The following is a 26,298-nucleotide window of genomic DNA, read 5'->3' as shown; positions in this document are numbered from 1 at the left end:
AAAGTATTGTTTGTAATTAAAGTTAAAACATCTAAAAGTTGAAAAGTTCACACAATTTTAAGTAAAATAACAAGCTCCTGGCTATTGGAACTGGGTCTACTGCCCTCTCTCCATTTCTCCTAATAATCCCCCCAACTCACCCACCCCCATTCTTTATTCCTTTTTGTCACAATCACTGGACTCCATCTGGACATGTAATGGAGACACCCTTTCCTTATCACTGCAGGAAAATACGAACACTCAACAATAGATTCCAGGGCTTTTCAAGGTAGAAGCAAGAAGAAAATACAGATGAAATAAAGGGAAAGGTCAAAGAAGAGAAAAGTATCCAAACTTCTACAGCTAAGAAGTGGTCTGACTTCTCCATCATTTAAAATTGAAGTTAGAGTCGTTTGGCATTAAGTAGGATCTGCTCCAAGCAAATGCTCAAATCCTAAACCTTTGTCTTGTGCTAGTGGTGGGGAAGCCAGCCAACCACATACCTTGTTTCCTGAGAAATTCCTTTCTTTGAAATTCAGCCTCTTCTAGGACAGCCTTGAATGCTAAATCCAATATTTAAGGAGAAACAAATAGAAATGAAATACATTTGCTTCTCTCTGGTCGAAAGAATTCGCTTTGAATTTTCCTTTACAGACATATGAAGACCTTCCACACGGCATACCGTCTCCAATGAGAACCAGAGAAGACTGATTTTTGGCTTTTCCGTCGCGAATCTGCACAGTGTAGGTGCCTTCATTTTCGATGGTAAACTGATCCATCACCATCTCGATGAGGCCAGTTGACTTGTCACACTTGATTCTGTGTGTCTGGGAGCACAGAAGGAAGGGGAGAATTCCACCGTGAAATTCCTCCCTTCAGTTTTCCCGCTGGCACCTCACAGTTGCATCAACTATTGTATCTTAAGGGATCATGGTGCCCAAAAAACACACAATAAGAAATTTCAGCCACTGAACCTCTCGGTGAACCAAAGAGCAAACGAGGGACATTGGGCGATGAAGCCCTAGGTCTGCGTGGGGAGTGACCTACACACAAAGAACCCAGCAGAAAGTCTGCACACTCCTAGGGAACGTGCCCGATGTGAGATAACTCAGCACACGGGGGAAAGAGAACGGGGCGCCCTTGGCCATGTCCAATCACAAAACCACAGGCAACAACCCACCACCTCCACAGCCGCGAGGGCTTCAGTCCCAGGGACTCTGGGGACACGGGCATCACGACTGGTCGCCCCCTAGTCAACACCGCCACCAGCACCAGGGTTGAAGGTGCCCAGGCTCTGCATCCCCCATCCGGGCAGCCTCCAATGGGGACCTTTTCCCGGTGCCGCCCATCCAGAGCTCACGTCTCCCTCAGACTCTACTCTCACCGCCTGTGATGAGCTACAGAGACGGACGTGTGGTTGCGAATGGACCATGTCTTATTCCACCCTTGGATACGATATCTGCAATCAAGCAGGGGTCAGGGAGGCTGAAGGAGCACATCCAGAGAATGACTCGTCTTCGATGCAGCCGTGATTCAGGGCAAGGAGAGCATAGCGGCGCCGGGACCGGGGCTCCCCTCAGGAGCACCACTCACACCACCACAGGAGGGCTGCTTCCTCTGGCCTGGACCCCCCCAACGCTACGCCCAGAATGAACAAAAGCATGACAGCCTTTGCTGGTGACCTTTCCTGCAGGCATTCCTGCTTCCTTTCAGAGGAGCCCAGCTGGGATTTACGCAAAGGCTTCCCAGCCCGAGTAATGAGCCGTCCCAGGAAGGTGGGGCTGTGGGGTGAGATGAGCGAGTCGTCGCCAGTAATCTGTGGCCAGCAGCCAACAAACAGGACGAGCGGGAGGGAAGTCCACTCCCTGCCCTGAGAACCTGCACTCCTTCTACAGCCCTTACCCTGATGAGACTGTTAAAAAGAACTCCTATCTGCGGGTAACTAACAGAACAGGTGTGCGATCGGCCTTTTTCTGACACATCATGTGTATTTATTTTCACAATGCTCTTCTTTCTCTTTCAGGTGACGTCTATATTTTGGATTCCAAATGCCAGTGTCACAAGAGAGCTGAGAAGATGACTATTAGCAAAATAGCACCTTTGTTCAACGTCCCTAAGCCCGCTTCCCTCAGCATCGGGCATCGTTACTAAACTCTCCTGCCTGACGTTGGAAGCGGCACCTCTGTCTTCTGACCCCTTCCGTTTAATCCAAGTGTATTTCCAAGATGCCCCGTGACCACTCCCCTGGTCAGTCCACCCTCCTCGCCCCCCGGCCCCCCACCTTGCTAGCTCTCACGTGTGCAAGCTGTAGGGCACACCTGTTCCGGGGCCCATTCTCTGCATTCCTCCTCCAAAGGAGAACCCAGGAATCCACTGCTCTTGAAATCTCCCCTAACTACTCCAGCCTCTCCACACCCCCCGCCTTCTCTGAATCGGTGCTCACTGTACTGTTTTTTGGGGTTTTTTTGCGGTACGTGGGCCTCTCACTGTTGTGGCCTCTCCCGTTGTGGAGCACAGGCTCCGGACGCGCAGGCTCAGCGGCCATGGCTCACGGGCCCAGCCGCTCCGCGGCATGTAGGATCCTCCTGGACCGGGGCACGAACCCGTGTCCCCCGCATCGGCAGGCGGACTCTCAACCACTGCGCCACCACGGAAGCCCTCACTGTACTGTTTTAACACGCTCTTCATTCTGTATTTTTTCTATATCATTCTCTGATTGAAGCTGTATTTCTTCAACTCTGGCATAAGCTCCAGGAGGGCAAGTTTACGTCTCATTTTTCTAGGCTACGGTGGACAATCACAAACAATCTGCAGACTATAAGTTGCCATCCACGGGGAAAGGAAGATGAGTGTCTGGGGTCCCAAGGGTTAACGTGATGCCTGAGGTTCTGTTTGATCAAATATGACTTTCAGGTTTTAAGTGAATAAAGCCCACCCCTGCCCACAGGCCCTGACTTCCAGGAAACATAAAAAAAATCACCTGGAAATCGGAAACTCCAATATTGTTTCAAGTAAGTAAAGCATACACTGTGTACTTGTACAACATCGCTTAGATTTTTTTCTCGATGGGAACTTGGTGTATATAAAGTGAGAGGGAGCAATGAACGGGAAGGCATGAGCTCAGATTACATTTTGAGAGAGAGGCCATTGCAGGAGGCGGTACCGATTACAGGAAGCCTCCTGATTACGGCAGCAGGACACTGCTCGCTCCCCGGAGACTCCGGTAGTTCTTGGGGGCTGGACAAGGAACAGCAGTCTTGAGGGCTGCAACAGGTGTACCTTGCCAGGGTCCCTGAGTTTCTTTGCAGTTTTGAGTATTTGCTTTTGAATACGGGGAGCAAATTTCAAGTTGATCAGACAACGGTGCTGCTCTGGGTCTGTAAGACGTTCGCCCCCATCAAACATCTGTGAGTAGAGGCCTCTAGGAACCTGCTCTAATTAGGTCTGAGAAGTGAGAAGGAACCACGCTCACCAGCTGGATTCTTAACAATCCAGAGCCTTCTCCATTTTCTCAGCTTCTGCACTGCAGGCTCTGGGCAGGTTTGAGAAAAGAATCAGGCTTCTAGCGATTGCCGTTATGCAGTGAGATGATGTTCAATGGCTATTATGTGACTTTCACAAAATACCATCAATCTCCACATGGAAAAGTCACCTGTGGACTGCTAATTAAGGAATGAAATAGTACAGCCGTATTCCAAACGATGAGCCGGGTAGCAAAGACATCCGTTTTTAAAGCAAGCTCTCCACAGCAGGTAGGAGTGTCAGTCAAAAGATGTTCTACAAATAAAGTGCAAGTACACTAAATTCCATTGCATTCCGTAGCATGATCTCTGCTCAGAGAAAATGTCTCCAATTACCTTGATCATGCGATGCTCTTCCGTACACAGTATCTATACTGTGGACTTTTTGGCAGCCAGGAGGAAACCGCATACTTTCTACTTACTAGCCAACTCCCTAATTTGTACAGTTCTTCAAGGATGTCATCATTCTCATGGGGAAGATGGACTGGATAAGAAAACTCACATAATCTTCGTCCATACACGATTTCTTCCTGAGAGACGTTTGTCTAACCAAGCTTTACTAAAAACCCATCAGACACAGAGGCCAGACTAGGGATGAGGCGCCCAGCTCAGAGGGAGAGTAAGTGGGCCGCGCACCTGGCATGAGCAATCCCTACATCTCAACCATCCCGTTAATATCCATGCAGCAGACACACCGCTGAGCACTGAGGACTCAGTAGGATAGCTAAGTAGACACGATGCATTGGGTATCAAGGGAAAAGAGAGCGGAGGGGGTAAAGATGGTGGAATGTGAGAGACCCCAAGGGCACCGCTGAACAACAAAGAAAGGCTCCATCAAACAGGTCGTCTTTTAACTGGGTTCCCCGTTGTGCTGTAATAATTAGACAAGGGGACATATATGGAAACACAATGTTCCACAGGCAAAAAAGGAATCCTTGTAATATTTGTAAGCTTCATTCTACACAATTAGAAGTAAAAGAAGGGCCAAGTGTTTGTATCATAGCATCCTACACATTTTTCTCTGCTCAGATTTGCCAGGCCAAGGGGGCAGCCTAAAAGCTCAGGGAAGGTGCAGAAACTAATTTCCCAGCCGACGCCTTCCATGGGGAGCTCTCAGTGGGAGGGGGGCCTAGGGAGGCGTTGCTCACATCAGGGCAAAAATATACCCCTTCAAAACTGTCATCAAGAGTGAATAAACTGATCCATTGAGGATAACCGCCACCCAAGGTAACCTGAACCTTTTCATAACACCAAGTCTCTAAACGTAGTTTGTCATTTTTTAATTCCAACAGGCTTGGATTTAAAGGCCTCCTGATCTCTCATCTGACCGAGACCAAATCTCTGAACATTGCAAGAATCAACAACCTCTCATTCATGTTGTCAGCCTTCTACACCCCAACTTCTACAGCTCAAAAAGGGATGAAAACAGACCCAGAATACTGACTTTCAGGAACTGACCTTCCCAAGTAATACCTGGCCATCTCCAAAGCCAGGGGCCACGCACGCATGTACTCACCTCGCTGTCACTGACTTCTTTGTCATTAATGATAAAGCGGTAGGTGGCGTCTGGTGATAAGTGCTCAGCCTGCAGCCAGAAGCGGACCTGGCCCTTATCAAAAATCCCATAAGCTAATTCTGACTTCAGAGGAATTGCTACAGGAAGAAAAGAAATCACAAGTCAATAATGCATGAATCCTTGTGAGAAAGAAGAGCTGTATACTGTAGGAAAATATCAATCCTCATTATTAAATTTTTGGAGAATGTGAAACCCCGGAGTATTGAACTGGATTATGAAAACCAAAACAAAGAAATAAGACTCTAGTTAGCCTGGTGCTGCATTCAAAGCCTCCATGCCCCGTGAAGCCTTGCACGTGCACGGTCTGCTTTGCTGATGGGCCCGGTGACCACAGATGGATATATTCTTTCTGAATTCAATGTCATCCAATAACTGAAGATCCCATTTGATACAATTCTCACCTGGATTAAACAGCCATACTCAACCCGAAATCCAAAACACTGCATGCAATGAAAATTGCTACACGTTACAATATTAGCTAATACTTGTTTTGAGCGAATTGTTGACAAGTGTGTAAGCTGGCGCACGAAACGAGGCCATCCTCTCCCCCCAGAGCGTCCCTTCCAGAGCTGCACGCGGTAACGAACATGCCTTCCCAGAGCGCAATCCTGCTCTGAGCTCCAGGCTCACTTACTGGGATTTTTAATCTCATTGCTCAGCGCCACCAAACGTTCCAGCTCTAAAATTAAGAAAAATATAATCACTGGTTTTGACCTGTATGTTCAGAAGCTGGCTTAAAAGCAAAGCAGAGATTTGACACCACATCACCAAGTTTAATGTGAGGCTGTGAAAGAAATTAGAACTGGGAGTTCAAAGGAGACATGGGATAACTGTAACTGTGAACACTCCCCTCCAGTGAATGACCGCCTGCAACTAAGATCCTCATCATTTAAAGAACCCACTTACTCAAGGGACCTGTTAGGACGGGTTAGGGCAGAGGTCCCTGGGAGTGGGGGGCACTGGCGGGGGCAGGTGTATTCCTCGAAGAGAGGAAGACCTACAGAGCGGGTATGTAAAGGGATCCATTTCCAGATCCTCTAATTCCATATGAACTCTTCCCTGAAATGGGTCTGGCTGGCTGAGAACGTGGCTGGTCTGTGATTTTCCTTCTGCGTTAAAAGCGTCCTGCTTCAGCACCTCTCTCACCCACCCGGAATTTCACTGTGGTGTATTATCATGAATTTAAATAATAAATAATAATGATACATTAAAAAATAAAAATGCGCTGCTCCTGAGACTCCCAAGAGCAAGTTAAGAAAAATCGAAGGTTCTAAACCATTTCTTTCCTTTTCCTTCCTTCCTTCCCTCCTTCTTTCCTTCCTTCCTTTCTTCCTAACTTCCTTCCTTTCTTCTTTTTTTTTTTTTTCTTTTTGCGGTATGCGGGCCTCTCACTGTTGTGGCCTTTCCCGTTGCGGAGCACAGGCTCCGGACACGCAGGCCCAGCGGCCATGACTCACGGGCCCAGCCGCTCCGCTGCATATGGGATCCTCCCAGACCGGGGCACGAACTCGTATCCCCTGCATCCGCAGGCGGACTCTCAACCACTGCGCCACCAGGGAGGCCCCTTCCTTTCTTCTTAAAATTAGCATTTAGAAATGGGACCATGGTCACAAAGGTCTGTATGCTCCTGTTTATTTGAAACGAACAATGAAGCAGACTTTCTGTGACCAGAAGTAACTCCATCTAGGAGGCTGATTTGAGGCTGAGGGCTGACACCCCCATTAGGTCTCACAGTGGGAACTTCCATACATCAAATGAGCTAAAGGTGCAGCATCAAGGTTTTGCCTGAAACGTACTTGAGGTCCGTATACAGCATAAAATGTGCTGGAAATGCCCATCCTTTGCAACAATTTAAAATTAAGGTGAAAACGTCATCTGCAAACTTTCAAATGGAGCACAGGAGTACATCACCTGTCAGAAGTCTTTAAGGATGTTTTGCTAGTAAAAAGCTGTGTGAAGCCCACTGAGTGAGGGTCAGAAAGGGCAGCTTAAAAGGCAGCTGGGCAGATTCCGGTCCCTTCCCGCCCTGTGAGCAGTGAGCTTGCCAGGGAACCCAGGACGCAGCCCCTCTGCTGTTCTCCTGCTGGTCCCGTTATATGCACATGGGCTCACCCCAATGCCCCCAACGTATGCGTGGGACCTGCGGACGCCTGCAGCCATCAGACCCTGTCCCCCCCACACACCCGTCCTAGGCGTCCCACCCTTGTATCCCTCCCCCGGGACCACACCCTTCGCTGCAGCCAAACAAAATGCCAGCTGATAAGGAAAGGATTAGACTATCAAGCTTAGGGCATTTTAACTGAGGGCCCTCAGAGACTCAGAAGCTTTTAAAGGCCCAACATGGAGTTTTGAGGGTTCTGTCCAAGGCTACACAGTTCCCTGCACATCACTGACTCATCATCATACAAACTTGTAAAACTGACTCTGACCAGCACGGGGTGGTAGATAAGGGCTGGACACAAACATCAACCCAGGCAGTGGAAGAATCCTCCTCCCGAGGCCAGTTCATTGTGTGGGGGACTCAGACCCGGGGACCTGCCTAAGAGAAACGGCTGCTTTTCCCCGGGTCATAGTAAACCAACTTCCTTCACTTCTTTCTGCTGTTTTCTGTTTATGAGAGCGAGTGATTTTAACTATGGAAATTAAATATTATTTCACACACCTAAAAAAATATATACAGATAAATGTGTGTGTATATATATACATGTATGTGTTTTCTTTTATCATCTGATTAGTCGATTATTCAATGTTGGGAGAAAAGGGAGGATTCCTTCATCTGTGCGCCTCTCGTTAGTTTTATGGACTTATTTGCTAATATGCTACTTGCCAAACCAACGAAACGTAACTAAAACTCATCTCTAAAAGTACAAGTGGAAGGCTATAAAAGCAATATATACAGCAAGAAATAAAATACCCCCGGACCAGTGATTTATTTAGTGGCTAGAGTACAAACTCAAGAGTTTGTGTAATTTCCAAAGTAATTTTTGGCTTTCAAAGGATTCCCCACCCCACCCCACCCCGCCTCCTGCAAACACACACCCCTTTTCTAAGCAAATCAGTCTTTTCTCTGTTAGGGTCAATCTTTGAAAGTCTTATAAAACCCCAAAAGGCAAGCCTAGGTCCTACAGGTGTTACCTTCCTCATCCAAGACAAAGCTGGAGGACACACCATCCGTGTCACTGACGGACACAGAGTAAGTCCCTACGTCCACTTTATCCAGATTCTTAAAGTACAGCTTGGAGCTGAAAGGGAAGGAAAGCCGGTATGTTAATTACTGTGTCTGTAGGCATTCCTAAGAGGTGGTGACGGCCAACTCCAGAGTGGAACTTACTGGTCCCCCACGGTCTCAACCTTGAACCTCTCGTTACCCGCAATGTCCTCGTAGGATTTGCACCACGTGAAGTGAGAGGCGTCCGTCATCTCCTGGCAGTCAAAGCTCAGGTAGATGTTGCCTGCTTCATCCACGCCCGCGCTGATCTCCTTGGTGCCTGCGGAGCGAGAGCGCCAGGGAGCATCTTAGGAACACAGTATCCTTCCAGGTCTTTTTTTTGGAGAAGGGATGGCCCAGGCGGAGGGCTTGTTTTACAGCGAATCATCAGGTTTTGCCTATGGTCTACCCAGGACATCGGGCAGATGTGAAAGAGCGAGCCCTCTGGGCAGCTGATGGAAAGCAGAGAAGTTCAGGTTTGGGTTTTAAGTCATTACCTGTCTGTCCACTTCCTCTTCTGCATCCAGCACCACTGGAGAAAACCCTCTGGGCTGCCCATCCCGGCCATAACGATCCTTTTCCCCTTTGGAATCTGACCCCTCGCCACTCCTAGGGGCCCGGGCAGCGTGGTTAGGGCACTTGTTTCCCACACACCTGGGCTCTACTTTCTCCACTTTTTCCTTCGGGGGATTGTTTGTTTGTTTGTTTGTTCCTTTTTGACCAAGTGGACACCTGGCCCAACACAGGCCAGTCAGCATCTGTCCCTCAGGAATCAGAACTGGAGGAGACACGCCGGCCTGAGCCAGGTGCACACAGACGCGTCCCTTGCCAGGAGGACACAGGAGCACAGAGCCGGGTGGCAGGGTACCCATGGAGCCAGTCTCCAGGGAGGGGAGGAATCCAGGGAAAACATGGCTTCCGGAGATCCTCCTCCCCAGGTATCCCGTGAGCTCACCCCGCTCCCTCGGAAGCACTTCTCCGCCAAGGTCCCCTCAGCTGGGCTTTTACTACTTTTAACCAAGAAGATTGCCAGCGGCTTTATCATTTCTGATCAAAACTCAGCAGTAACAGAAAAGACCATCGTCATCCCTGCACGTTCTACTGCTGAAATGAAGACCCCGCCACCCTTGCAGAATGACTGCATGTGCCCCTTGCTGCCCAGGATGCTGAGGGGGGGGGGGCATGCAGTGGGTCTTTGAAGACATGCTGTACTGCGTCTGTCAATCCAACTCCTTCTATAAATGAGACGGGTACCGTCCATGCATCCACCGTCCATTCACACACACACGCATCCCTCCTTCCAGATCACCCTGCTCTGAGGTTTGCCCTGTTAACAGCCGAGCAGATGAGGCTCACCTGGCCTGGCCTCCACAAGTACCGGCTCCGACGTGTCTGAGGGCTTCCCCACCCCACTCGCATTTACTGCCCGGACACGGAAGATGTAGGTTTTTCCTTGGTGCAGGTTGCAGACCTTGAAAGAAGGAGGAAACGTCACATGTGAACAGATAGATGAAAATGACTTCATTCTTCATCACATTTTATTACAGACGTGGCTTTTTTTTTTTTTTTTTTTTTGGCGTTATGCGGGCCTCTCACTGCTGTGGCCTCTCCCGTTGCAGAGCACAGGCTCTGGACGCGCAGGCCCAGCGGCCATGGCTCACGGGCCCAGCCGCTCCGCGGCACGTGGGATCTTCCCGGACCGGGGCACGAACCCGTATCCCCTGCGTTGGCAGGCGGATTCTCAACCACTGCGCCACCAGGGAAGCCCCAGACGTGTTTTCTTTTTACAAATAGCCTATTCTTCCGGTCAGAATAGCCGTACAGAGGAAGTCAGGCGTGCAGAAGGGAAAAGGAGACGGGCAGGCTCATGCCCTCACTTGGTGAGAATAAACAGGGGACTAAATATCTACGGGACTAAATATCATTTCACGTGATTTTTTACCTTGTGCAAAATATCCCATCATTGGGGCAATATCAAAATTAAACCCATCTCTTATACATCTACAGATGACGTATATTGTAATCTGCACTGATAACCAGAAATAAAATGTATATTAGCTAATTTCTAACGAATTCATTTAGCTGGATTCTGAGCAGTTTTTGTTCGTTCAGAAGACACTGATCTTGTTTCATGTTGTCCAACTGCTCTCCAGAGGCTGCTGCCCATTTACCTGTCACTCAGGTGTGGCCTTTCTTTAAGGAAGTACATTGCCTCTCTGTCTAAACCACACCGCAGAGCCCACAACCCAAAGAAGAAAGCCTCTGACGAGGGCAGCTGGGTCCCCGGGTCTAAGCCACTGTCACCACTAACCTGACCCCAGTGACTGGTGAATTGCAGGTGCTAAAAACAGAAGTATTTGGAGAAAGAGGGGATAGAGAAATTACACATCATAATTCTGTCAAATGTGTTTACACTCTGTGTATGTGTGTGTGTGTTTATCAGATAGACGTGCATCAGCGATCACGTGAACTGAGTGAAGTAAACACGGGCTTGGTGCGGAAAGACATAATTCTAGTCGTCACCGTGGAAGGCACGTCAACACAGCCCATGACCGTGAAGTGTCAGCACCATTGGGGGTTGTCAGACGGCAGGAAGGAGAGGAAACCCATCCAGGTGGTCCCCACACGCAGTCGCTCCCCACGTCCACGGAGGGGCAGGCACCTCCTTGAACCCCGTTGGCTGGCAGCAGGGGTACCAGGTCACGTGCACAGTTCCCTGGGGGCTTCGAGCTAGACCCCCGACAGGGATGAAATATGTTCCCCAGAAGACAATGCCTGAGAAAAAGTACCGTCACCTTTAGGTAGCGATGTGCCGTGGTGGCCTCGTTGACGGTGATCCACTCTTCGGAATCCTCTTCTTTATGGTCCACGAAATACCCAGAGACAGGGCTGCTACCCGAATACACTGGGGCCTTCCAGAGCAGCACCAGGGACGTGTCCCGGACCTCACAGAACGTCAGGTCGTAGGCAGGACCTGAAAAGTCAGGTGAGCCTGTGGACTAATTCACGAGTCTACACGCTCGCCCGGGACCAGCAGGTACATCTCACAGAGAGAAAGGTGTGCAGGAGAGGATCCTGAGGTACCCACCCACCTGCTGGGCTGGAGACCTGGGCATCACAGGACTCACCCAGGGAGTCTGACCACCCGGGGAACCAAGCACTCACCAGCTCCACCAGCCTAGTACCCCAGGCCTGCCTGTGACAGTAACCCTGGGGGTGCCGCTGACCAAGCCCAGGTCCAGGGGAGCCTTGAGCAGTAAAGGCAGGAGGGGTCCCACCCTAAGCAATCACTCTAAGCCCCCAAAAGCCTCTGGGAACTTCTACAGCTTCTCCTTCCACTGCCTCTTCCAAGGGGAAAAAATTAATTTCATTAAAACAAGTATCCCCCACGCCCCCAAAAAAAAGAAGAAAAGAAAAAGCCATATCATCTGGCCACAGAATTGAACAATCGTCTCAATTTTTTGAGCTTTTCAGCTTCAACTTCAGGTTCGTTGTTTTGTCTCACTTTGTTTTGTTCAAACCATGAGCATATTATCCATGGCATTAGGGGTCCTGATGGACTGGATACAGAGAAATCGATGCCCAGTCCCTGCAAGTTTGTGAAAACAGTTTTAAAATGTGGAGCCCTGAGTAAATGCAGGTATTTTGTCAATGTTCACTTTAGAACCAGAGGCCCCAAGCTCCCACGTGCTCTGGGAGGAGGAGAGCTGAGTGAATACACAGTCAGTAAGGTCCTGCTGTCCCCACTCTGGCCCAGCTGGAGCCTCTCCTGCTGGGAGCTGGCCTCCCTCCGCCCCTTTGGGAGAAGTCCACCTGGCGCAGGTCTGCCCTGGACCAGCCTCTGGCCACAGCATCCTCGACCAGGGGAGCAGCCGGGGGTGGGTGGCCCCCCAGCCTCACACTTCAGTGCTAATGACTCCATGCCTGTCACTGCCCTACCTGTGTGTCCATGGCCCAGACCACAGGGCGGGGCCACCTAAGGCACAGCTCTGCCCCGGGCCTGGCACGTGGTAGTGGTGCCAGGATCTGTGCAGAGTGACTGAAGCCTGCTGGCTGCAGAGGCTGGTAAGGCCTGGGCTGGCGCCACGGAAGGCCCCGTCTCCGGCCAGCCCCGCGTGTGCACGCGAGGTACCCAGGGGTAAGTCCTGGAGAGACCGTCTTACCCGGTTCCGGCGCCGTCCAGGCCTCGCACTTGAAGAGCTCGCTGGGGTCCGACGGCTGCCCGATCCCCACGACGTTGGTGGCGGCAATTCTGAATTCGTAGAGTGAGCCTTCTGCCAAGCCCTCCACCTATTGAGAGGATGTTTAAATTATAGATGAACCCACAGACATAGGAAACGAGCTTATGGTTACCAAAGGGGAAAGGGGGGAAGGGATAAATTAGGAGGTTGGGATTAACAGGTACACCCTCCTGTATATAAAATCGATAAACAACAAGGACCTACTGTACAGCACAGGGAACCACACTCGGTATTTTGTAATAACTTATAAGGGAAAAGAATCTGAAGAAGAATACGTATATACACGTATATGTATGTATAATTGAATCAGTTGTACACCTGAAACTAACGCAACATTGTAAATCAGCCACACTTGAATTTTTTTAAATTAATTAATAGGTGAAACAGAAGCTGCGTTATGACTCACGATCCATCGGGGGAAAGGGGGTATTTCTGGTTGATTTATAGATGGTATGTGAGGGTGAGGGACCCTGTCAGTCAGTCAAGTACGCGTCTGTGGAAGGTTATTGACCCACCTGCACACTGCAGTCACCACCTTCACCCCGGCACGGTTTGCCTCATCCACTCCATAAACCCTCCCCCCGGGGATGACGTGATGACCCAGGCAGGGAAACAGGCTCAGAGACAAAAGCCCCAAGGAGCCAGTGGAAGAACGGTGGGCGGGACCTGACCTCAGGCCCAGGGTCTCCACCCTCCACCCCCGGCGACACCACACCTGGGGTGTCAAGGGCCCGGGCCGGGAAGCGTCCTCGCCGGGGGACGGTGGGGAGTGACCTGTCTCCTCCCCGTACACTGGCTGGAGGCCCCTGAGGGTCCACTCTGCCTGGTCTGTGCCACAAAAGATGGAGGGAAGGGCCCTGGACCAGACCCTCAGCCCTGCCTGGCAGCCCGGCCACTGGAACAAACACAGCATCTGGATGACATTATCTCTGAACACAACAGCTCCCAAAGCAAGCACGTGTCACGTGGAGCCGCTTTATCCCCTGGAAGGCAGGTCTGGCCTCGTGGAATGCCGGCCTTCAGAAAGTACGTGGGCATTTCCTCCGGAGTTTGGGACCTGACAGCCAATAAATAGTAAGGTGTCCGGGGACAAGCGTGGACAAAACACCAGGATCTTCGCACCGAGCTTGAATTTTGGCAATACGCGTCATACACAATAAAATGCGTGAGAAATACGTATTGCGTAAATAGAGGTGTCAGCACAGACTCTTGTACAAGACAGGGATGAGACCTCCTCTCCGCCTCCCGCAAAAAAACCCTCGCTTTACCGCGTGACTCCTGTGAACGAACAGGTGGGCGTGCTGCCTGGTAACCGCGTGAGCTACCGTCACCGACCCGGGTGCTCCGTTAAGTACACGCCTTCTCCCTCATCCCTCTCACGAGAAGCCCCGTGTGGCGGCTCACGGGAGGAGCGGGGGCTCAGGGAGGTGAGAGCTGTTGCCCGCGGGCTGCCGAGGGCTTGCCTGGCGACTCGGTTCTGCCCTTTCTTACTCCAAGTCCATGTGGCTTGCGCTCCCTGCACCCAGACGGGACGTGCAGCTGGGCAAGAGTCTCACTGGGAGGCTTGAGCACACGCCTTCCTTGGGAAACGGGGACAGACAAGCAGAGGAGCCTCGATCGGCACCGTCTCCTGCGCATCCTGCCCCGAGGCTGAGAGCTCCAGCCCCCGGGGTGGAGGCCGGATGCCGCTCACAGCAACACCTGCACCTGCCAACGACCCACCTGCCGGCTCGCCTCCTCTGCTTCGCTTCTCGAAAGAAGATGCTCCGTGACCCTAAGTTCTCAGGGTGAGTTGTTTCATTCGTTTTTGTTTCTGTGTCAAATCGCCTAATGTCACTGAACTCTGAGGCACAGAATGGGGACCCTGCCCCACATGAGAAATTGCCTGCAAAAGTGAACGAGTCCGTGAGCACCCACCATCAGGATCCTCTCCCGGAGAGGCGAGGCGTTGACCTCGTGCCAGTTTTTATGGTGAGCCTCTCTCTTGTCTATGTAGTAACCGAGGATGCGTGAGCCACCGCTGAACTTAGGCACCTTCCAGCCCAGGGTCATGGAGCGGCCGTCACAGTTCAGAAGGGTGATCCCGTAAGGATGGGATGGGACGGCTGCAGGAGACACAGCGGGAAAGTCACCCGGATCTTAGTGCAATCATCATTAACCTACCGCGGCCGGCGCCAGCATCTCAGAGGGACGGGCAGCAACGGGAGATGGCCCTGGGTGCCTGTACCCTCTGTCCTGTCCAGGTCTCCCTGCTCACCATCTTTGCTTGTCTTTCTCTCTTCTTTTAAAGAAAGTACGTTTTTAAAAAGCTTCTTTCATATATATGTATTGCAATTTCTAAATACATCTTGCAATACATCCATCCATACATCCATCCTCCAATATTTCAATAATACAAGGGCCAAGAAGGACACTTGAGACAAAAGACCCTCCACTTCCTCTAAGGAAAACCTTGAGAGAGCAGCTTTCTCATCACGGCCATGAAAAATGACCACCTCACCTTCCACGGCCAGTGATGACAGATAGACTTAGGCCAGTGAGTCTTAACTTCCCCCATAGTTACAGAAACTTCAGATTAATTCAAATGAGTATGAATTCAAGTTTCCCTTTTGAACACCCTGCTCGGAAGTGGACCATCTTTTCCTAACAGTTTCCTAACAGGTTGAAGAGGATGTGTCTCTGCTTCTCCCGCTTCCCAACTCTGAGCAACCTACGTCCAATCATCCTCTGTTACCCGAGATACAGGTACCCGGGAATGAGCTGGTCTTACTGCAGAATTAAAACGTAAATGATTGGCTTTCATTTAGCAGGAATGACTTGAAGAGGCTAGTGGTAATGTCTGAAAGTCCCTCCTGGGAAAAACTGATAGATTATAATGAGCTTAAAGTAAGAGTTAACCTTTTACTATATTGCCCACCTAAGTATCAGCAGATTTGACATTCCTTGGAAATTCCAGTAACGTTATTCTATCTGTTGTTAGACGAGAAATCATAATTTCTGAAGATACTTTTAGATTTAGTTGAAGACAAAAATAAAGAGCAAAACATTTCTCTCAGAAGTGAAAAGATAATACTATGATGCAAAATGTGTCTAAGAGGCGATCGTGGTCCTAAATCTTCCTGAATACTTCTAAGTCATGGGGTCCATTTTATATGAAACAACCAGAGCAACATTATACAACACAGAGCTGCACAGATCAAGTTTCCTAGGGCCCATCACTGCAAGTTCGGCCCCGAAGTGTTCTGTGTGGTCAGAATAATAATTTTGAAAGATCACTATTTATTAACAAAGCCACAGAGTTACATAAACATTTGAAATTCTCTGGAATGACGTTAAGCTCCTTGAGCTAAGAATAGCTGAAAAAGCCATCGACGTTCTGTTTTAGCACCTATTTTGAAAAGAGACAGTCACACCCTACAGCATACATTTTAATGGGGGCACGTGCGCTTGGAAACCAGTGTGACCTCTGATAATATTTTCTATCTTCAGTTTGCATTTTACTAGCATATTATCCTTTCTCCCTCTCACACTGGCATTTCCGAGACAAGTAGCCAATTGATGAGAGGTTTCCACAGAACTGCATGTTCCCTGTTCAACAATTTACATCCACTTTTCCCCTCTGGTAATATTCCAAGCGGCATCATAAAGGTTTGTTCATGCAGAAATTAAAACGTAGTGGAGAACCGAAAGCTGGCACAGAGTCGCCCATGAATTACTTACTGAGGGCGGCCTGGACTTTTATGACGTCAGACTCCTGAGAATTCTCACTCATCCCAACAGCGTTAACGGCTTTAACTCGGAAGATGTACTGCTCACCGGTGGTTAGGCCGTGCACCACGAACCTGACAAAAACATGAATCGGGGGCGTGAATACGGGGCTCAACCCTTTCTCTTCCTACAATAGACACAGAAAGCATTTTGAACACGCCACGAACATCTGTCCCTGGGACTGAAAAGAAGTTTACTTTTTCGAGTGCCTCATGGATGCATATTAACTCCAATCAACATGCCACGTCCAAAAGTAAGCCAGCAACACCCAACGACACTGGGGCTGAAGGGAGCTGGACTCGGGGGGCGGCGGGGGCACCAGCTGCTGCCCGCGGGTCCCGGGGGGCGTGGGAAGCAAAGCCCTGGACATCCTGAGTGACCTCACTCAGTGCCAAGGCTCCCTCTTCATTTCCAAGCCTTCTGGATTTTGTCTGCATCAAAGCTCTATTCTAAAGTAGGATTCCTTTCCTTTCTTCAAAGAACCCACGTCTGTAAAACTTAGGGAGAAGGAGTGACACCACACTGGCTAAGATTTGGCTTGGAGACTGGCTTGGACACCTAACAGATTTTATGTCCTCAGTCAAGTTACCTAACCTCGGAAAGACTTTGTTTTCCCATCTGTGAAAGAGGATCATAGTACCTACTTCTCAGCACAGCCACCTTGCACACGGTAAGTACTCAGTAAACGTGAGCAATAGTTATTTATCTTCGAGTCTGCAAACATGTATCAGGCATTCACAGAACTCCTGCACTAGATTATTTGAGGTGTTTTGTTCTGAGAGCTCTTCCTGCACTTGCACTTGCTGGCGTGGACTGTGCGAAACATCGAACTTTAGCATCAGTTGTGTCTCTTCTTTTCCAGCCACAGCTTCTTCCAATTTATTGGTTTTTAAAGAGTGAAGAGGGAAGGGTGCCAGAGCCGTAATGGATAACCCAGCCGCAGTGGAGGGTCTGACAGCTATTTCCCTAAGCGTGTCCTGGGGGAACCCTAACACACCCAGGCCTTCCCCGCAGGCTCAGCATGAGATGGGAGCAAGTCAGCATCAGCAGAAAAGATGCTTGGCCCCACGGCAGGCAGAGCCACCGTCGCCCCTGCACAGGAGCCAGGTGCCTCTCCCCACCCCCTCCCTGGCTTTGCGCAATTGGTGGCCGGAGGGAAGGCCTGTCAGCTTTGTGAACAAAGCAATTTTAAAAGTTCAAAACATCAATACAGAGAACTAAAACACCCTTCCCATCCTGGTCGCTACTTTAACTCTCCCGTTCAGGGTAAGTCTTAAACGCTGAGTGCATCAGAGGAGATGCTCTGGGGCTTTTCTTCATCGACAGACAAAGCACTTCAGCCACGGGGTAGAACTAGCTCGCGAGCTTCCAGCTCTGCAGCCCCCACGTGTGGGTGAGGAACCCGGCCCGTGGTGTGGACGTCATAGGTGTTCCTGCCGTGGCACCTGCGCCCGAAGGCCCCGTGGGTCCCGGGGGGTGTGCTTCTCACGTTTTCTCGGGGGCAAGGATGTCGGGTGGAGGGGGACCCAGGCAGGCAGCACCTGTTGTAGCCGACGGGCTTGTGGTTACAGGGCTCCCAGACGGAGGACCCGGCCACGCAGCAGTCCACGTAGTAGCCGAATAGGTCCTCCTCGTGCTTCGGCCGGTCCCACTGCACCACCACCGACGTCCTTGTGTTCCGGGAGGTGATGACGCGGCCGGGGGCTGAGGGGACCACTGTGCAGGGGGGACAGGGACACAGGCTCAGCGGCACGGGAGGCTGGGGGCACGCCAGAGACCCACAGGCCCTCGTCCGCAGAGCTTGGGGCTTTAGATGAGATTTGGACAGGGAAGACGGCGCAGGGCAAGGGGGCACCTGGGAGGTTCCGGACAGTCCCTGTGCTCTCTGTCCCCAAGTCCCTCCCTTCCGAAGAAAGTGATTCCCATCACGGAATCTCCTGCCCCTGCCGCCCCTACAGACTCATCCACAAAGCTCCCCCAGTGACGCACGCGCTTTGCTACCTGGGAAGGAACTATGTGGGGATATAAAATTAGCCATTTAAAAAAAAAATAGGACACAATTCTATCAGGTTCAAGGGACTCTGCAAGGGACTCAGAATCAAACCATGGATTTCTCCCCTCGCACAATTCAGAATTTCTCTAATCTGTATCTGACATCTTCTGAGAGGGAACTTCAAGCCATATGGGTAAGAAACCCTAATGCATTTAGGGTTGGGTTTTTTGTTTTTTTGTTTTTAAGTGGCCATTGCCTAAAAATATTGCTAATCCATTTACTGGTTTCATAAAAAGAAGATGGAACTTTGGAGAAATGTTGACCAAAACAAAGCAGAGAGATCTTCATCTCTTGTAAAGTGGAATGTTAAGGCAATTTGAATTTTAAATCACGTGTGACACTAACGTCTTTATCAACGCAGGTGATGGTTGTCCAACACAGGTGATGTTATTCGGGGCACCTCCTACGGTTTGGTCACTCGCGCTAACAACTCACCGATGGTGTCCTGGGCCTGAATGGGGGCGGTGATTTCCGATGGGTCGCTCAGGCCGTGCTTATTTGCTGACAGCACTCGGAACACGTATGATTTCCCCTCGGCAAGATCGAAGACGGCGTATCGGGGGGACCTCACGGCCGTCTCTGCGTTCACCCGCTGCCAGCTTCCGCTCCCGACCACGGACTGCAAAGAAAGGGGCCTCCATGGAGCCAAGCTCCCCAGACCCGCACGGCGGGGAGGGGATGCTCCGCTCTGGCCCCCAATTACACTGCGGGGGACCCACAGCCCACGGCACCTCCGGGGCCATCAATACCTCTGTTCTGAATTTTAGGAAAAGGAAGCCAATTTGGAGAAGGAGGTGAGAAACTACCCAAAGTTGGAAATGTTACCAGAGAACATTTTTACATGAAAGCCAATAAACTATGGAAATCTTCAGGGAATCAATACACAGGTCGTAGTTTTAGTAAAGACGGAATGAACTCTAAACAATTAGAGATAATTGAGGAGTAGACGTGTAAAATTCCATCATAACTGCTCACATTTCAGTTTAAACTTTTTGCTATTTCTCAGCTATTATAGTAATAACAAAGTGACAGCAACCGAAATGACCAGCAATAGGGTTGGTACATTATGATACAAAATGATACATATACATTAAGTGTAGCCGTTTAAGTTATTGTATAAAGATCTTTACTCAGAGGAGAGGAATTGTATCATTTTGTTAAATGTAATACAGGATGCCAACTGTATGATATATCAAGATATAAAAACCGATGGAGAAAAAGACTAAATATGTCCCACATGTTAATAATGACTATTTTGCGTGATCAAATTATTCGTGATTTTTTTTTTTGCTTTATAACAAATTTAATCAGTTGTGATTTTCATTTTGTTCTATATAACATATACGTGTTTTCCAAATTTTCTACACTGCGTGTTTAAGTTTTATCATTGGTAATTACTTTTCAAACTGGGATTGCATGTCTAATTTAGTTTTTTCCTATAGATATAAGCCCCCTTTTTGAAAGAAATCCTGGGGTAGTAAAAGTTGAGTGTACACTGACCCCACTAAAGCTACCAGAAAGGACTGGGAAAGATTTCGAACAACCCAGGCTCCTAGAAATTAGATTCCTGTTTAGAGAAGTCTTCTCTCATTTTAGCAAATGTGAAGTGGCTTTCTTGGACTGACGCAGGCGTCCACAGTCAGAGGCCCCCTTGTGCCCGAGTATATTCACCATCTGGAGAGCAGGGGGAGGGCAGCGGGGGAGCCCTGGGCACACTTAGCTGGGCCGACGGGAGAAAAGGACCCTGGGGCTGAAGGAGGCAAGACAGGGAGGGAGTGGGGAAAACACCGCTAGGGTCTTACAGCCAAGCTTCTAGAAAAGCTAGTGCCCATCTTCTAAGCAGGGGTGGAGGAAGTTCTTAGGGTTCTGCACCCCGAGAACCGCAGGGCACCACTGCCTTCACAGCAGCCAAACTCTCAGCACACGAGTCCAACGTGGACAGGACAGGCCGTGCGCCTTGGGCTGTGGCCACACGTGGGCTTTCCAAGCAGAGCTCACTCAGGGGAAGACGCGTGCTTCAAACTGTACTCAGATGCCAAGCTATTAACCAGAGCGCTGCCATTCCTAGCATCTTGTGCCTGGTCCTGACATAAAGTGGAAATACAGGACTAGACAGAGGACGCTGACTCATAACCATCCCTGTGGTTCCTTTTAGGCCTGATAGGAACAAAGGCCCCCAAAGACCCCCTTGGATGGGTTGGGGCAGGACCGTCCTCCGTGAGTCGCCCAGTCCAGCTCCCTCCCGTGGTCCCTGGACACCACGGCTCCCCTCAGGCTGTCCTGGAAGCTTCCTCTCCCTGATCACACACCCTGTGCTGTTGCTCACTGCCCGTGGCAGTGGGCAGGGAATGGAAGGGTGTCCTCGGTGAGGCAGGCCTCTTTTTTTTTTTTTTTTTAGGTACGCGGGCCTCTCACCGTTGTGGCCTCTCCCGTTGCGGAGCACAGGCTCCGGACGCGCAGGCTCAGTGGCCATGGCTCACGGGCCCAGCCGCTCCACGGCATGTGGGATCTTCCCGGACCGGGGGATAAACCTGTGTCCCCTGCATCGGCAGGCGGACTCCCAACCACTGCGCCACCAGGGAAGCCCCCAGGAGGCCTCTTTTTAAAAGTGGGTTTGCTAGTGGGGGGTGAAATAGGGGACGGGGAGTCAGAGGTACAGACCCCCAGTCCTGTAGTAAATAAGTCGAGGGATATGATGTACAGCAGAAGAAAGATGGTCAGTAATACTGTAATTACCTTGTATGGGGACAGATGGTGACTACACTTGTGGTGACCACCTCATAATGTATGCAAATATCCAATCACTACCTACTACACCCGAAACCAACATAATACTGCACATCAACCATGTTTCAATAAAAAATAGTTTAAAATTTTAAAAGATTTTTAAATGTGTTTGCGGAAACCTGGTCTTTCCGGCACTGGGTAGGTGAGTAGAAAAATATCTCTGAAGAGGGCCTGAGAAAGCGCCTTTCCTCCTGGGAGGGCTGACCACTAGATTTTCCTGATGCAAAACAAGAAGCTAGCACCCGGCAGCAAGAAGTGAACACTTGACTCTGCCCACAGGTAAGCCCTGCAGATAAGCAGAGAAAGCTGAGGGTCATTATACCGTCTGGAGCCTGAACACTGTTCATTTCCATTCTGCTTTCCTTCACCTTGTTGTATTACACATTATTACTGTATGAGAGATATATGCTCACATTAAGAGTTATAGACTTTATGTGTATATTACACGTATTGGATTGTCTATTACTTTGTAATATAAATTTAGTATCACAAAACCACAGTTACAGGATTCGTATGGTTATACAGGTTTTTCAACAACGGTCCGCAGCCCAATCACAGGCCAGCGATCTGAATGACTGTCACAACCTGCATTTTTAGTGCAATTGCACAGACCAAAGCAGGAGAGAGAACACATGGCGTGGAGTAAGGACACTGTGTTTGAAATTTAGTTGGTGATGTACGTTCAGTGTATGTGTGTGTGTGTGTGTGTCTGCAACACACAAACGATTTCTTCCTACGCGTCCAGATCTAAAAAGTCTGCAAACCAATGATTCTGTGTAACCCTTCGCCATCTGAAGTGTGAATTCAACACAATCGCCACCAAGTGGCCACTCGGCTTATGAGCAAACTGAGAGCAGGGGTCGCTTTCCCCCTGCCCACATCCGGAATCCTCAGGACTTGGGAGCCTAGAATGTTCCAGCAGGAAGAAAGCTGGCGGCTCCCTCAGTGCGAGGCCCTGGTGTACAGCGGGGAGCCGGGAGCCTGACCGGCCCCCACGGAGGATGGCACAGCCTGAGCGGGACATGCTCCTCGGATGCCACGCCCCTCACAAACTCCCTCAGGCATTCACAGCTCAGCCAGTTTCTGCAGCTTCACGTTAAATAACTGATCTGAGAGCTGTGCATCCTTAAAACACATGACACAGCACCACGGGAAAGCCTACAGAGGTCTGCTGCTTCAGGAAACCCACCCGGGGTGTACCTTCTCAATGAAATACATCAGCGGCTCCTTGCCACGAGGGGTAGGTGGGTCCCAGCTGAGGACGACATATGTCCTGCTGATTTCGGAGGCGTGGACGTTGGTGGGAGGTCCTGGAAGCTTAACTTCACCTGGAGGAGGAATCAACACTGTGAGTGCTGACAGAAGCCAGGTCAGCCCGCTTGCTGCAGCCCATCTTGGGAGCACGACCCTCGGCTACTTTACAGGCATTAAAGGACTCACGTATCAGTGTCGGCTTTTGCTGCATTTCTATTCTGGGAAAGCAAGCAAACTGCAAGGACTATTTTTCCAGAGCCAAAGTATAATGAACTGGTAAAGATCGTCCAATTACTTCTGTTTCCAATATAAGCCAGTTCATAAGAAAGGAATCTAATCCAAAATTCATCCAGAATTTCAGTTGGAAGTGGGGGAGGAATTTACCCAGAAGAAACAGGGCATTTAACCAGAGACGCAGCTCTGACTGTTTGGGGAATTTGTGCAGAGAAGGTACCAGCAATCGCGTCCTGCAGCAGGGAAGCCTTCCAAGATGGGGGTCGTACTTTCTCTAAGGGCCCTCTCTGGTTGTTTTCCTCTCATTATGCCCTCAAAGCACGGAAGCAATATATCGACTTCCAAAGCACACAGCTTCCCTTCCTGGGTAGATCTGTTCCACACCCACAAGCATTGCATCTATGTCTATATACTTAAAATTCCAGCGTGATACCAATAAGCAAGTAACTATAATAGAACAGTCCCATCAAAGAAGCCCACTGCGTCTCTTCTGACACACGTCTCTTTTTAATAAAATGCTAGGTGTCGGGCGTGTTATGTCTGGATGTGAGAACTTTTCATGAGGGGTGGAGGTTTTCCAGACACACAGTTCCAGTCATTGCGATACAAAATATTATGAGCTTCCAATTAGATTAGCACATGATTAAGATGGTTCAAAACGTCCCCAGGACACCTGGGAGAGCCCTGCTCAAGATACAATGGTTCTCTCTGGACTGCACTGCCAGGGAGGAATTTAACAGCCACGTGGAAACAGCCCAAACAAGCCTGGGTTTCATTTCGTAAGAGTCCTGTTACCAGGCTTCCCTGGTGGCGCAGTGGTTGAGAGTCTGCCTGCCGATGCAGGGGACGCTGGTTTGTGCCCCGGTCGGGGAAGATCCCACATGCCACGGAGCGGCTGGTTCCGTGAGCCATGGCCGCTGAGCCTGCACGTCCGGAGCCTGTGCTCCGCAACGGGAGAGGCCACAACAGTGAGAGGCCCGCGTACGACACACACACACAAAAAAGAGTCCTGTTACCGCGCTCATCACATTTTACAGGCAATGGGGGCACAGAGGCACAGACGTGGGCTTACCCAGGAGCATCTGGCAAATGGGTTGGGTTTCAAACAAGGAGCCAGAGTATGTCCAGAAAAGTGCCAAGTGTGCCGGGCGGAGCAGGGCCCTGGCACACCCTACACGCCTTCTCTGGATCCACCTGCCGTGTCCACACCTAAAGAGATGCAGGGAGAGGCCCTAAAGAGAGGAGACACAGATCACCCATCCTTGGGTGATGCAGCCAAGCTTCCAAAGTGAGTCGTGGTGCACCTCAGAGGTACTAGATGACACAGGAACAAACCAAGGGGGCAGAAGGGAAATGACGCAAATGATAAAGCAGTGTGAGCGTGGGAACATCAGTGCAGAATCGCCTTTTCTGCACATTCAGATCTGAATGCCTCGCTGTGTTTAGACCTGGCACATAACTTCAAGACCCAGAGGAAAATGGAATAAGGAGCACTTTATCTGAGGCCAAGACAAGAAGGAAGGATCCAGCTTTTGTCAGCAGGGACTCCCCGATCGGGGAGGATGCTTGGGTTATGCAGACTCTCCGCCCCACCCGGGGCCGTGCACTAATGAGCCTTGGAGATCTGCAGATGACCCCAGCCCCGGAGAGAAAAACAGGATATTCAAAATGGCCCTGGGAGCCAAGGGGAGGACCAAGGAAATAAACTGAAGTCTGTTACCGACACTCCAACTGCTGAGAGGATCCTCAGAGAGAGAAAAAGCAAATGCAGGCAAAACAAAAAGAGCAGCAACCGCCAAGTGCCTTACGGGGTGTGCTGACCACAGTGCTGCTGGGGGAGGGTCCCGTGCCTGCCTCTGCCTCAGGGTCACGATGCTCCTCTGGAGCCCTGTTCTAACGAGCCATGTCAACACCGGATGGAGGTGGACATATGAGATGGAAACGCAGCTCAGAAACGAGCTCAGGAAAACGCAGTGCTTTCCCAAGATCACACAGCTAGTGGGCGGCTGTGCAGGGGTCCAAGCCTAGGTCTTCGAATCCCAAACCCAGCTTTTCGTTCTATTGACCACAGCCTCCAGAACCTGCCCCAGAGACTTGCATCTACGTCAGTGAAACGTAAAGTTTGTTCGGAATTGTTAGAATGCCCAAGAGGACAGAATTCAAGAGAATGAACAACTGTAAATGAGTTTGCGGCATTCAGAGCAAAGGATGAATGCAATGCGTTAGCTACAAATGACCTTGTCCAAAACAGTGCAGTAAATGCTTGGATATATAATAGTAGAACAAAAACAATCTCATTATATCTGCGAGAGCCTATTCTGGCCTTTCCAAGAATGAGGTGTCTAGTTTTCCATGGAGCAACTCAAGAGAGATAGGAAGATTTGGATGATATTAAAAGGAGAGCATGGATATTAATTTAAATGTTTGTAGGAAGACACCAACCAAGATTAAAATGATTAGAAAGATCAAAAGAGGGACCTTCAAGATGGCAGAGGAGTAAGACGTGGAGATCACCTTCCTCCCCACAAATACATCAAAAATACATCTACATGTGGAACAGCTCCTACAGAACACCCGCTGAACGCTGGCAGAAGACCTCAGACCTCCTAAAAGGCAAGAAACTCCCCACGTACCTGGGTAGGGCAAAAGAAAAGAGAAAAAACAGAGACAAAGGGATAGGGACGGGACCTGCACCGGTGGGAGGGAGCCGTGAAGAAGGAAAGGTTTCCACACACTAGAAGCCCCTTCGTGGGCGGAGACGGGGAGTGGTGGGGTGGGGGGAGCTTCGGAGCCATGGAGGAGAGCGCAGCCACAGGGGTGCGGAGGGCAAAGCGGAGAGATTCCCGCACAGAGGATCGGTGCCGACCGGCACTCACCAGCCCGAGAGGCTTGTACGCTCACCCGCCGGGGTGGGCGGGGGCTGGGAGCTGAGGCTCGGGCTTCGGTCGGATCCCAGGGAGAGGACTGGGGTTGGCGGTGTGAGCACACCCTGAAGGGGGCTGGTGCGCCACGGCTAGCCGGGAGGGAGTCCGGGAAAAAGTCTGGAGCTGCTGAAGAGGCAAGAGACCATTGTTGCAGGGTGTGCAAGGAGAGGGGATTCAGAGCACAGCCTAAACGAGCTCCAGAGATGGGCACGAGCCGCGGCTATCAGCGCGGACCCCAGAGACGGGCATGAGATGCTAAGGCTGCTGCTGCCGCCACCAAGGAGCCTGTGTGCAAGCAAGCACAGGTCACTGTCCACACCTCCCCTCCTGGGAGCCTGTGTGGCCCACCACTGCCAGGGTCCCGTGATCCAGGGACAACTTCCCTGGGAGAACGCACAGCGCGCCTCAGGCTGGTGCAACGTCACGCTGGCCTCTGCCACCGCAGGCTCGCCCCGCACTCCTTGCCCCTCCCTCCCCCCAACCTGAGTTAGCCAGAGCCCCTGAAGCAGCGGCTCCTTTAACCCCGTCCTGTCTGAGCGAAGAACACACGCCCTCAGGCGACCTACATGCAGAGGCGGGGCCATATCCAAAGCTGAACCCCGGGAGCTGAGCGTACAAAGAAGAGAAAGGGAAATCTCTCCCAGCAGCCTCAGGAGTAGTGGATTAAATCTCCACCATCAACTTGATGTACCCTGTATCTGTGGAATACCTGAATAGACAACGAATCATCCCAAACTGAGGAGGTGGACTTTG

At 50.4% G+C, this 26,298-nt stretch overlaps 1 protein-coding gene across 2 annotated transcripts in view; it reads right to left on the bottom strand.

The window, feature by feature from the left end:
* Nucleotides 1-26,298, bottom strand: part of MYOM2 (myomesin 2) — a gene marked incomplete at its 5' end in the record, with an annotated part of 80,782 nt that overhangs the window by 26,956 nt on the left and 27,528 nt on the right. For both annotated transcript variants that reach the window (XM_081221025.1, XM_081221026.1), the window contains 14 exons: nucleotides 483-542; nucleotides 662-806; nucleotides 5,017-5,153; nucleotides 5,711-5,755; nucleotides 8,212-8,318; nucleotides 8,408-8,564; nucleotides 9,641-9,755; nucleotides 11,080-11,258; nucleotides 12,448-12,574; nucleotides 14,443-14,630; nucleotides 16,246-16,367; nucleotides 17,835-18,009; nucleotides 18,782-18,965; nucleotides 22,334-22,461. In XM_081221025.1, the coding sequence (XP_081077151.1) occupies nucleotides 483-542; nucleotides 662-806; nucleotides 5,017-5,153; nucleotides 5,711-5,755; nucleotides 8,212-8,318; nucleotides 8,408-8,564; nucleotides 9,641-9,755; nucleotides 11,080-11,258; nucleotides 12,448-12,574; nucleotides 14,443-14,630; nucleotides 16,246-16,367; nucleotides 17,835-18,009; nucleotides 18,782-18,965; nucleotides 22,334-22,461 (1,869 nt within the window). The remainder of the gene's footprint in view (nucleotides 1-482; nucleotides 543-661; nucleotides 807-5,016; nucleotides 5,154-5,710; nucleotides 5,756-8,211; nucleotides 8,319-8,407; nucleotides 8,565-9,640; nucleotides 9,756-11,079; nucleotides 11,259-12,447; nucleotides 12,575-14,442; nucleotides 14,631-16,245; nucleotides 16,368-17,834; nucleotides 18,010-18,781; nucleotides 18,966-22,333; nucleotides 22,462-26,298) is intronic.

Source organism: Mesoplodon bidens (assembly GCF_964165515.1).
Source record: "Mesoplodon bidens genome assembly, chromosome: 20".
Classification (NCBI taxonomy): Eukaryota; Metazoa; Chordata; class Mammalia; order Artiodactyla; family Ziphiidae; genus Mesoplodon; species Mesoplodon bidens.
Note: the sequence above shows the minus strand (reverse complement) of the source record. Positions and strands in the feature narration are given on the sequence as shown.